The sequence below is a fragment of the Grampus griseus genome (genome assembly GCF_964374135.1).
Source record: "Grampus griseus genome assembly, chromosome: 14".
In the NCBI taxonomy this organism is placed as follows: Eukaryota; Metazoa; Chordata; class Mammalia; order Artiodactyla; family Delphinidae; genus Grampus; species Grampus griseus.
In genome coordinates this window covers 38,161,996-38,174,378 of record NC_139008.1, presented here as the reverse complement: position 1 = coordinate 38,174,378, position 12,383 = coordinate 38,161,996, and the positions used below count along the sequence as shown (strand labels likewise).

The following is a 12,383-nucleotide window of genomic DNA, read 5'->3' as shown; positions in this document are numbered from 1 at the left end:
CCTTAAAAAATGACAGCTTTCCTATCAGTTTGTCTTATGTTAAAAAAAAAAAAAGGTCTTAAACTTCTCACTATAGTAAATACATTCTAATTTGGTCACTGATAAAAATTTTTACCTAGTCACCTTGCACTTAAAAAATGCTATATAAAGTCTTTGGCACAGCCCCAAGCAGGGGGCATCCTGTCCCTTCCGGGCCAGGGCCCAGCCCCTGCTCCGCACCTGGCGGCAGACTCTGGGAAGATTCTCAAGCCAATCTGGATCTGCCACGAGCAAAGTCTGGGTCAACTACAGACAGGTTTTACTTCCTCCCAGATTCCTAGGGAAAGTGACCCAATGCAGACAGAAAAGACTGAAGCCGGCACTAAAATCTGACCCGTTCCCAGCAGCCTTTCTGCCACCCTGCCCCCGCACGGCGGCCGGGTCCTCCCCAACCCCATGGTCCCTCGAACATAACACCTGCACAAACAGATCCAGTGCAGTGTCGCCCTGGAGGCTGGCTAGGGTCTCCCACATGGGTGGAGAGAGGCTCCAGCCAGGATGCCTGCCAGCAAGCTCTGGGAAGGGGGAGCACCACATGGCTCTGCACAGTCAGTATGATGCCCGCCCCGTCGGGTCCCCCACCCCACTGCCCTGCTCACTGTCACCGCGCTGACCAAGTCCAGGGGAGAAAGGACAGCACGCAGCTCCTTGGCTTTCCTAGGCGCAGGCACTTGAGCAGGAGGCCGCAGGCGCAGGGCGCTGTCACTGACGCTCCAGTTAATGTGCACGTGTTCAGGAAATGAGTTCCCTTCATAAAATTAAAAACATCTACATGTATATGTGTCTCTCAATAATCACTCTGCTATAAATACTATTAGTTTGCACTTAATTTGGAAACTGTAAAAATCCTAGGCATTTCTCACTACTAGATAAATGCTCACTTCATAAGTACTAATTTCAGATATGAAACCTAATGTGTTTACCGTACTATGGATTAACAATAGACCGATAGGAAATACTCTGTTCACAGTACACGTATAAAGCTTCATATTATCGCATATTAAAAACATGAACCTCAAAGCAGCTTATAGCAACTCGGAACGTCTGCCTAAACTCTTCCGTCTACAAAGTGCTTCTCGGGATGTGAACTCCCAGGATCCGGTCACAGTGGCGTCAGGACCACAAACCCCGCAGAGTCACCCTGCCCGCCGAGCCCCCCACACGGCCTTCAGGGTCTGTGAGGAGAGTACGAGACCGTGGGTGGTCTGTTTGGGGCTGGGGTCCCGACGTCGGTGGCACCAGGAGGCGGGCGACAAGGCGGCCGTCACCAGGGCAGGGGCTGGCCCGCGCAGTAGGGGCACTCGGGTGCGCTGGCTGCGCACGGCTCGCAGAGCACACGATGCTGGCAGGGCCGCAGGACAGCGCTGCGGGCCCGCTCCCCGCACACCCCGCACTGCTTCGCTTGCAGCTGGAAGATCACCTGCGGGGGAGACGCAGTCAGGGGGTACCCCGCCCCCACCCAGGCCGGGCCCAGGGTCAGGGTGGGGTGGACTCCCCTGCTGGGGGCCACCCAGGAACAAAAAGATGGGGTGGGAGAGGCTTCACCAGAAGACCCTTGGGTGGGGACGGGCTCCCGGGGCCAGAGCCACCACGTGGTGTGGGAAGAGTAGCCAGGCAGGTGGCCACACGGAGGGGCCAGGTCAGGATGGACCCCAACTTGGGACCCAGCCTCCGGCCGACAGCAGCCAAAACCTGGATGATGGCGCCTTGGAGATGGATGCGAGGTGTGCATCCCAACGGCCTGGGCCGTGAGCCAGGGAGGGGACAGTGTTTGAGAGGCAGAGCTGTGGAGCCTTCCCAATGCCCCAAGTTCTAACAAAATGCCCGGGTGTGGAAGGATTTTCCAACTAAGCTGAGGGCAGCGGCTTTCACGCTACACCAGGCAAGGGGGTGACCAGGGACCCTGGAGGGTGACCCAGGGAGGTGCCCCAAACACCACCAGACCTCCAGCCGCGTGAGGCGACATGGCCCCTGTCCACGAGGGCATGGCCTCCAAGAGGAGGCGAAGGTGGGAGTGGACGGAAGCTGCTCGGCCGGCTCCCCACCACCTCCATGCACCCCCTCCAGTGCCTTGAAAACGAGACCCGGACTCACCCCATCCACTGCTTCCAAATCGAGGCGCAGCTGACTCTGCAGCGAATGCAGCTTCGGCAGGGGGATGGCGCTGATGTCACCACAGCCGCGCAGCCCGGGGAGAATGGAGGCCAAGCCCCGGCCCTCCAGCTCCTCCTGCAGCCGTCGGAACTGGGCCTCCACCTCATCCTTCTTCTGCAGCGCCAGCTGCCGGGCGCTGTCGGCTGCGAGCGCCCGCTCCTTGGCCTCCTTGGCCTCCCGCTGCCACGCGTCACAGGCCTGAAACCCAGGGGCTGCAGTGACGGGGCCGGCAGCCGCCACACACGCCTGTCTCACCTGCGCGGCGGCCCCTTCCCAGGCTCACCTGCTTCACCTGTTGCCAGGACTCCTCCCACTGCCGGATCTTCCTCTTGGCCTCCTCCAGCTGCCGCCTGACCCGCGCCAGCTCGGCACTGTTTGGACTCGCGCCTGAAGGGGCCGTGGGGCCAGCATTCAGGATGGGTGACGGGCTGGGAGAGAAGCTGCCAGAGACAAAGTCCCAGATGCTGCCGGGGACGCCATTCAAGCCTGAGTGTGGAGGAGCCGGATGTCAGCCTGCTTTTGTGCTGGGACCTCACAAGCATCTCCCCAGCAAGCTCTGGGGACCCCAATCTCTCCACCAGAAAAGGAAACAAATCCGTTTCTGTGGCTGCATCCTGGAGGCAGCAGTGCTCAGACTCTTGTCCCAGAACCCTTTACGCACTTAGAATCTGGAGGACCCCAAAGGGTTTTTGTTTGCATGGGCGACATCCATTGACATCCATGTTTCATTAGAAATTAAAACAGATACTTTAAAATATCAACTCTTTTAAAACAAAACAGATCGCATAACATTTCTCAAGGAAAGAAATTTAAATCAAGTTTCCTGTTTTTGCAAATCTGTCTGGTTCTGCGCTTGGTCTCTGGCGATATCACACCCCCGCAGCCTGCAGGTGAGACAGGTCTCGCCGTGGTGGTGTCACGAGAGCGGCTCGGGGTCCCAGGCACAATGACACCCCCACAGAGGTTCAGGTGCAAACCCCAGGCCCCCTGCCCAGGGCACCTTGCGCCGAGCAGCAGACACGGGGATGGGATGGGCCACACTGTGGCCGCCTCCCGCACCTGGAGCCCCAAGAGCCCCGCTCACCGAAGGAGTTGTAGGACGGGGCTGGGGGGCCCAGCGCTCGGGGCTCCGACTTGAGGGCTTGAGGCTGCTGGGGGGGCGTCATGGCTGAGGAGACGAGCGGCCCCGACAGGGACTGGGAGAAGGAGCCGAGTGGGGAGGCGGACAGGGACGACGAGGACTGCAGGGACGGGGAGCGGGGCAGGCAGCCTGGGATGGCCACGGGCGCCGAGCCCCCCAGCGACCGCTGACCTGCGTGGGGCGGAGGGGCCGGGTTAGCGAGGGGTGGAGCAAGATCCTCTGCCCCAGGAATCCCCCAGCACCGCTCCGAGCTGATGGAGCGGGTGGACACCGGGGGTGGGGGTGCTGGGGGGACCCCCACCCAGAGAGGCGTGGCTGCACCCCTCACTGCTCAGACACTAGGCCCTGCCCGGCCGACCTGTCCATGGGCATGGTGGTCCCAGTACTTTTTGGGCCCCCCAGAAATGGTTTCTTTTAATAATAGAAGAGGGATTTCCTTGGTGGTCCAGTGGTAAAGAATCTACCTTACAATGCAGGAGACGAGGGTTGGATCCCTGGTCAGGGTACTAAGATCCCACATGCCTCAGGGCAACTAAGCCCTCGCGCCACAATTACTGAGCCCGGGCACCTCAATTAGAGAGCCTCCATGCCGCAAACTACAGAGCCCATGCACCACAACTAGAGAGGGAAAACCCACATGCCACAACTAGAGAGAAGCCTGTGCGCCGCAACGAAATATCCCGCATGCCTCAACTAACACCTGACACAACCAAAAATAAATTAATTGAATAAATAATAAATAAATCTTTAAAAAAGTAACAGAAGAAGAAAGATAAACTTTTAGGTCAAACAGAATGATTCAGTATCTAATGTTAACACATTTGTCTTCATGCCAATGCAGTGGTTAAACATCTCAGAAGGGCCACAAAGCCCTGACCCCCACCTCTGCAGGGACCTCAGGGTGGGGGGTGCAGGGATGGAGACAGGACCCCTCCCACCTTAGAGCCACAACAGAAGGCCCTGGAAAGCACCGGGTGCAGGCACTACCTGTGGGTCCGAGGTCACGGCTGTCGTGCTCCTCCAGGTCCTTATCTGGGGGCACGAGGCTGATGTCACCGAGGTGAAGGTCTAAGGAGGATCCTGCAGGACAGAACCGGCGTCATTGCAGGGGAAAGCCAGGCTCTTGTGGCGGAGGGGACCCGTCTGGGCTTGGGGCCAATCTACTAGCCTCAGCAACACAGCCCTCATCTCACTGACTCAACTTCTAATCATTTGGTAAAATCTAACCAAATAAACATGCTTGACTAGTAAAGAAAATTCCAGGACGGCCACGTCCAGGGGAAAGCGGCTCACGGACGACTCAGGTGGCACCTGCGCTGACCTCAGCCAGGTCACAGCAGAGACCCACATCCATTCTCCCCTGGGGCACTGAGCTGGGTGTTCTGCTGCAGCCCTCGGTGCCCCCCAGGCCTGTCTGTTAAAGGGACAGGGGAATGGAACATGGCCCCCTCGGCGCTGAGCCCACCGGACACTCCCTCCTGGGGTCCTGTACCCTGGGGACCTGACACCAAGCAGGAAGCTGTCTTGGGGTGGCCAAGATCAGGCCTGCCAACCCCCGAAGTTCCCACAGCCCCACAGGGTCGACTCAGGGAAGTTGTGGACTGGGAACCGAGGGGAGGGGCTGCAGGAGCTCCTGGGACACAGTGTGGGGCCAGAGAGACCTCCCCAGCACAAAGTCACAGGCAGGTCCGCAGCAAACCATGGTGACATCGAAGGCACAGCACACAAGGAGCTCTGCCACCTCAGAACCTTTCTCCCCAACCCCCCTCTGGGGTCTGCTCTCCCAAAGCACCCCTTCCAGGAGGCAGGTGAGCCTCTCCTGTGTGGCTCAGTCCCATGCCCCCTGCTGGCCGCAGGGCCCCTCAGTGCCCCATGACGCCTGGTCAGATGCACCAAGTCCCATTTCAAGAGGCCACAAAGGCACTCGACGCCCCCAGCCCAGGGGTGGACCATGGGGACCCTCGTCAGAACTGCCTGCTCTGGGTCAGCCTCCCACCTCTGCCCCTCCCCCAGCTGCCTGGTGCCAAGTGTCAGAGTCCCTGGACAGTGTCCAACCCAATGAGCAGCATCAAGTCAGACCCACCCCAGAGAGGAGGAAGCTCAGCTCTGACTACGCCCCCCCACCCCCTGGGGCTCAGCCAGACCCCCAGGAGCAGAGGAAGGAGGAGCCGGGAGGCTGGGGTGGCCGCATTTGATCCAAGAGTCAAGAGGGCAAGGTGGGGACTTCCCTGGCGGCACAGTGTTTAAGAATCCGCCTGCAAATGCAGGGGACACGGGTTCAATCCCTGGTCTGGGAAGATCCCACATGCCGCGGAGCAACTAAGCCTGTGCACCACAACTACTGAGCCTGCACTCTAGAGCCCGCGAGCCACAACTACTGAAGGCCACACGCCACGACTACTGAAGCCCATGCACCTAGAGCCCATGCTCCGCAACAAGAGAAGCCACCGCAATGAGAAGCCCCCACTCGCCACAACTAGAGAAAGGCCACGGCAGGAACGAAGACCCAACACAGCCAAAAATAAATAGATAAACAGATAAATTTATTAAAAAAAAAAAAAAGAGGGCAAGGGGATGAGACTGTGGCTCTGGAACAGAGAGACCCACGCCCAGGGAGGGGGCTGCTGCCTTTCAAATGAAAGACCCTCTACCACACTCAGGGGGGAAAAACGGGGCAGGAGACATGTGACTTCTGAGGAGTCAGGAGCCAGACACATGCAGAGCAGACTTGGGGTCCAGCCTAATGGGCAGCCCCATCCCTTCCCTGCCTGGCCCCCATGGGGACCACTGAGCCAACCACGGGGAGGGCTCCCACCCGATGCCAGCGCTTAGCGGCCCACTGGGGTCCCAGCGCAGCTTCTGCCCCAGGGCGAGGCTACCATGCGCACCCGGGAAGGCGGACGAGGGGGCCCCGCGTCTGTTTCCTTCCCTGTTTCATCCCCGCCACCTGCAGACACGACCTGGTCCTGGCCCCACTGGCAACGACAGCCAGGAGCACGGAATGGGGCACAGGCTCCCTCGGCCCAGAGGGATCCCCCGACTGTACGGCACTGCAGGAAGAACTATTTGAAGGGCTGGTGAACACAGGGTGGCAACCGGGCCAGGGCCCCTGGAGTTTCCACCTCTGCTCTGGGGTGTGAGGAGGCCAAAGGAGCTGAGCCTGTGACACCGGACGCTGTGGACATCAATGCAGGCCCTGGGCTGGCAGCACCCCAAGCTCCTCAGTCCTGGGGCAGCTGCAGGAAGACGTGAAGCGCTGCTCACAGCGCTGTCCCAACTGTGACAATAGCGCCTGCACAGCTGGACCAGCCCCGCCAACAGTTTCATGTGACGCACCCGATGCCCACATCCAAGGATGGAGGCGACTAGAAGGTGGCCTGATGCAAGAGTGGTGACAGGAAGAAAAGACCAACCCGAGCCCCTCAGGGAGACAGCGGGGCTGGGACCGCGGGGGCAGCACCCGCCTCTGGCCTGCACAGTCCCCCTTTCCTCCTGGGGGCTCCACTCCCCTCTGTGGGTGCCCCCTCCAGGCCCTGCTTCTCAACGCTTCTTTGCAGCAAGTGCCTCCTGCTCCCCAGGATGCCTCCCGACATCTAGAAGCACGCAGGGCCATTCGTGTCCGGGAGCTGCCAAAACCAAGCACCACATACCAGGTGGCCTCCAGCAACACAATTCTACTCATGCAAATCCACTCTGGGGCCAGAGGCTGAGGTCAAGGTGCACAGGGCTGGGCTCCCTCTGAGGCTCCAGGGACTCTCCCTCCTGCCTCTTCTGCTGGCAATCCTTGGCATTCCTTGGCTTGTGGACACACCAGCCCTACCTCTGCCTCTGTCCTCATGTGGTCTTCCCTCCCCTGTGTTTGTGTGTCCAAATTTCCTTCTTATAAGAACACCAGTCATATCAAATTAGGGCCCATCCTAATGGCCTCATTTTATACCTTCATTACATCTGCAGAGACTTGTTTCTTTTTTTTGGCAGCACCGCACAGCTTGCAGGATCTTAGTTCCCCAACCAGGGATTTAACCCAGGCCCGTGGCAGTGAAAGCGTGGAGTCCTAACCACTGGACCACCAGGGAATTCCCTGCAAAGACTTGTTTCTAAATAAGGTCACACTCCCAAGTACAGGGGCGGAGAGTTTACAGCGGAGGCATATCTTTTGGGGAGCACATAATTTAACTCACAACAATCGAGACCACCTGGAAACACCCCCCCCCACACACACCGACCTGTCCTCTCCAGGCTGTGCTGTGGTGCTCGAACGGGTGCCTCCCGCAGACCTAGGGGCCCAGACCTGTCAGGACTCCTCCACAGACAGACCTGTCTCCTGTTAATGTGAACTCCACACAGAGGGTACAGCCTCTGGCTCCCACCTGCTCCCCAGGACATGACCACAGGCCCTGTAGCCCCTCACCCAACTCTGCCCCTAGTCGGGTGACCCCCTCCTTCTTGCTGTCCCCAGTTTCCAGCTCACTCTTTAAACTGTCACCCCAGCCTTGCCTTCCAGCCCTGCACTGTACCCCCAAACCCCTCCGGTCAAAGGTGGCCCTGTCCCTCTTTCCTCCCCTGCCTGGGGCCACATCCTGGCCCTGCCACCCTCCATGGGAGCCCGGCAGTCCCTCCTGTGCCTGGTCCACACCCGGACACAGGTGACTTCTGCAGTGCTCATCTGCAGACGCCCCAGCCGTCCCCCAGCATGGCCACACTGCCTCCTCCTAGCAGGAGTGGCCCCACTGCAGCATTGGCTCCTTATCAAACCGCACACAGGTGCTTCCTTTGAGCTGGTGCACCTGGGCCCACATGCTGAGCAGAAGCCCAGAGGAGCCCTCAACTCCTCCTCCCCTGACCCACACCAGTTAGGGTTCCCAGCTCCAGCCATCTCTGCAGGCTGCCCCTTCACCCCGACCTGCTCTGTCCCAGGAGTAACATTTCTGTGATGACAACCTCTTCATGTCCTGAGTTCTGCCTCCCAGAAAGGATGTACCCCTTGGCGAGCCAGTCCACACTCCCCCAGCAGGACCCTTTCCCACCCTGCCCCTCCCCACCCCAGCAATGGCTCCTCCTTTGTCTTTTAAGCCATGACACTGCTGTGGGCTACAGCCTGCCACAGCTTCCATTAGCCCCACTAGTCCTGAGAAAACTCCTGCCCAGACTCCAAAACCCTTCTCAGAATCACCCCCTGCTCCATCCCTGCATGTCACCTGGACTGTGCGGTCCAGCCCAGGCCTGGACCACTGCTGGCTGATGTGCAGACTCACCCGCTGACAGCAAGCACCCTGACCCACCCACTACACGCCTGACCTGCCACCACCACCCACGCTCCCTGTGCTGGCCTGGCACATCTGCTCTGCCTGGGGTCCTGAGCTCCTGTCCTGGACATGCTGGTCAGGAGGACCTGACAACATGGACTTAGCCCTTCACACCTGGAGTGGTGGGATCAGGTTAGGGGTGGTCTGCTTCAAAGCTGGCAGAGTTCCAGAAACATTTTTTTAATAACAAAGGCACATAAAATGAAGGAAGGGATGGACGGATGGATGGAAATAAACTGTGTGCAGGAGCCTTTTCTTACCTTGAAGTGATTTATCTCATCCCACTCCCCCACCCCCACCCAATGACTCAGCATAAAGGGGCACCTCTGTTGCCCTGCCCCGCTCAGGTGCAGGCAGGGCACAATAGGGGCCAAATCTCACCCGACAAACCACAGCCTGTGTTGCGGAGGCGGGGTTTGGGGGGTGGCGGCGGTTACTGGCGTTCCCAGGAGGTGTCCTGGCCCACTTTTTCACCAGCACTATGTCTCTTATCCTATTACACACCCCACTGTTCCCTAAGATCAGACCCAGGTCTTCTGAGATGTTCTCTTAAAGGAAGAACTGACAACACTCAAAATCTATGTGAACCCAGTTAGGTAAACTGTGCCATGTGACCCGGAGCCCGCCTTGCCAAAGTACCAGTAACTGCCCAGATGTTAACAAGCAATTAGCTGAAAGCTGCTGAGTAATGGCCCTGGCAAAGCTCGGTTCCCGACGTGACACAGCACATTCAAGAGGTGCCCAGGTCCCCAGGACCATGGGACACACGGGAACAATGCACACAGTCAGTGCTCGAATTAGAGGCCAGAATGGGGAACCCCTGACGTGGGGGTGCTCCCCTGCACCCACGGGGAGGGGGCAGGATGCCCCCTGGCGGTCTGTCCTTCCCCTAACTAGAGGATGGAGAAGCACCTGGCAAACCCGCTCACTGCTGGTCTGAGTTTCCGACAGTGCAGGCGGCGATTCGATTCGCAGCAGGACAAGGCAGGAACCCCGTCCTCCTCGGGGAGCGAGAGACCCCCTTCCGCTAGGCGATGCAGGCTTCCCTGGAGAAGCCCGCGGCTGGCGCCCACGCAGGGAAGCAGCGGGCGCCTCTGCAGAGCAGGTTCCTAAAGGGGGGATGTTTGTATTCGCCTCATTCCGCAACCCCGAAGACCTTGGTACCAACCCCTGGCTGTCACACCTGGCCCGGGGCGCGGGTACCGCAGACCGGTAAGAGGAGCACCGGGAGGGGAGGGGAAAGATCTGGAGGAGGGGAGGAGGGGGAGACGCACCTCACATGGGAGCGGATTTGGCCCACCTGGAGAGACGGGAGTTGGCCCACCTGGGGAGAAGGGAAGGCGCACCTAGCACAGGGAGTTGGCGCACCGCTCTATCTGAAGCTCCGGGTAACGACGACCCGCACCCTGACGGCGCGGGACTGACGATGCTGACTCACCGTCCCGGCGTCCGGCGCCCCGCGCTGCTGCTGATGCTGCTGCCGCCGCCGCCGCTGCCGATTCAAACACGGCCCTCGCCCCGCCCGGCCCGCGCCGGCCCCGCCCCTGGTGACGCAAATGTTAGATCGCCCCGCCCCCGACTTGCCCCGCCCCGGTGACGCAAACCTCGGGATGCCCCCGCTCCCGACATACTCCGTCCCACCCTGGTGACGCAAGCCTTAGGCTGCCCCGCCCCTCACCTCCTCTTACCAGCACCTGCCCCTCCCGGTGCTGCGAGGCGGCGTGCCGGGACCCCGGACCCAGGTTGTGCGAAAACCATCGCGGGGCCGGGCTGCTTTGTTCGGATTAAAGTGGGGTCTCCGCGGCAAGTCCCGAGCCCTGCCGCCTGCCGGTTGCTCCTACCCTGCCCGCCTGCCGCGGCTCAGGCTGGACCCCACTCAGGTAAAACATGCTCAACCCAACGCCATGTGGGTCAGGATGAACAGGCCGTGACCCTGCCCTCGGAGGTCACTTAGAGTCAGCTGCCCACAGCCCTGAGGTCCCTCCACAGTCGATCTAGTCTTTCCACCCTTTGCCAGCCACCCGGCAATGAACTCCGGAGGTTCCCGCCTGTTCATATGAAGTGGAAGGCAAAAGAAAGGAACCTGCCCAGTGGCCCTGAAATGATTCCACTGAATCCATTAAACACAGAAAATCTGGAACCAGCACCTGTTTATTTCAGAGTTTACCCCTTCTATTCATGCAGTGCATTAGTAAGGATACAACCTGAATGAAACTACATGGGAAAACAATCCAGTCTACACCTGTTAGCCCCAAAGCGGGTGGGGTGTGCACTCTGGGTCCTGGGTCCCAACTGCAGAAAGGCCAGCAAGGGCCCTCCTCCTGGGGCCAGAGGGCAGTTCTGAGGATTCCGTTACTTCCCAAAACTGGCTAGTATTATTGGTGCAGCCAGGTGCACCCAGACGTGGCCTGAGAGGGCCAGGTGACCCGTATGGCCCTGACAGGCACCATCTCACCCACCAGCTCCACTCTTCCCTTAGCTTTCACGACAGCCCCAACCTGGGCTCTGCGCCTCCATCCAGCTGCCAGACAGGTCCCCCGGGTCCAATCACACCAGTCATCAGTCCACAAATCCTCAAGGACTCCCAGCGGCCAAGAACCCCTCTGCAGCCGGTAGCCGTGCCCATGCCTTGTGACCTCATCCCCGCTCCTCACTCTTGTCACCGTCCCCCGTCTTCAGGTGCCCTCACCACCCCTCACAGCCCCCATTTCATTTCTCTGAAGCCTCCTGTTGTTGGTGGTCTCAGGCTGGGTGGCACTGCCCGCTCTGCCTTGCCCTGTGGGGCCTGTCCAGCTGCCCCACCTGAGGGCTCCTCATCCCCTCTGCAGCCCAAGGCCCCCAGCGAGGCAGGCATTTCCTAGACCAAGGGCAACACAGCCAAAGTGGCAGGTGACCGAAAATGCTCTTCTACAAACTGAGCATGAGCATACACCATGCATACTGGAAGGCGTCAAGGGAAGTGCAAAGAGGCGTCGGGGAGATGGGAGCAGAGCCCCAGACTTACCTGGGACCGCCTCGACGGCGCTGCCAGTGGGGTCAAGAGGGTGGGCACGAGCTGAGACAGTGGGCAGAGCGGTGGGCGAGGAGCCGCCTGAGCCAGTGCTGGATGCCAGGCTGGATGCGAGGCTGGAACTCACGCTGGGAGCGAGGGGGTGACCCACTGCCAACACTGCCAGGTGGCTCTGTGCAAAGACATAACAAGATGAGCCAGCGCCCTGCTCAGGGACAGCAATGTGATGGCAGCACAGTGACAGAGAATGACAGAATCGAGACGGATGGGCTGGCCCACTTTTATCCCCAAAACAAAATAAAGAAAGTCGACTACTTTTCCAGAGATTCTAGAGAGGCTTTAAACATCTGGTTAGTTACAATAACTATGACAGCAGAATCACGAGCTGTCGATCACCCAGGGACGGGAACAAATGTATCCAGGGAGTGTCCCATCTAATGATGATAATAAGAATCATGATAATAAAGATTCAGAGAAGGACGTTCACAAGCAGATGAGGCAGCCTAAGAACAACCCACCACAGACGTGAGCAGACAGCCAGCACTGCTTCTGAAGACGTCGATAAAATAATCCTGTGAGGGGCTTCCCTGGTGGCGCAGTGGTTAAGAATCTGCCTGCCAATGCAGGGGACACAGGTTGGAGCCCTGGTCCGGGAAGATCCCACATGCCGCAGAGCAACTAAGCCCGTGCGCCACAACTACTGAGCCTGTGCTCTAGAGCCCACATGCCACAA

The 12,383-nt window shown here is 59.3% G+C and overlaps 1 protein-coding gene across 1 annotated transcript in view; it reads right to left on the bottom strand.

Annotated features, from left to right (window-relative positions):
- Window positions 1-1,303: 1,303 nt before the first annotated feature.
- Window positions 1,304-12,383, bottom strand: part of UNKL (unk like zinc finger) — a gene marked incomplete at its 3' end in the record, with an annotated part of 42,775 nt that continues 31,695 nt past the window's right edge. The window contains exons 10-15 of the mRNA XM_082669592.1: window positions 11,645-11,822; window positions 4,322-4,414; window positions 3,278-3,505; window positions 2,477-2,679; window positions 2,134-2,391; window positions 1,304-1,459 (exon numbers count right to left, since the gene is read on the bottom strand). Coding sequence (XP_082525718.1) covers window positions 1,304-1,459; window positions 2,134-2,391; window positions 2,477-2,679; window positions 3,278-3,505; window positions 4,322-4,414; window positions 11,645-11,822 — 1,116 coding nt within the window. The remainder of the gene's footprint in view (window positions 1,460-2,133; window positions 2,392-2,476; window positions 2,680-3,277; window positions 3,506-4,321; window positions 4,415-11,644; window positions 11,823-12,383) is intronic.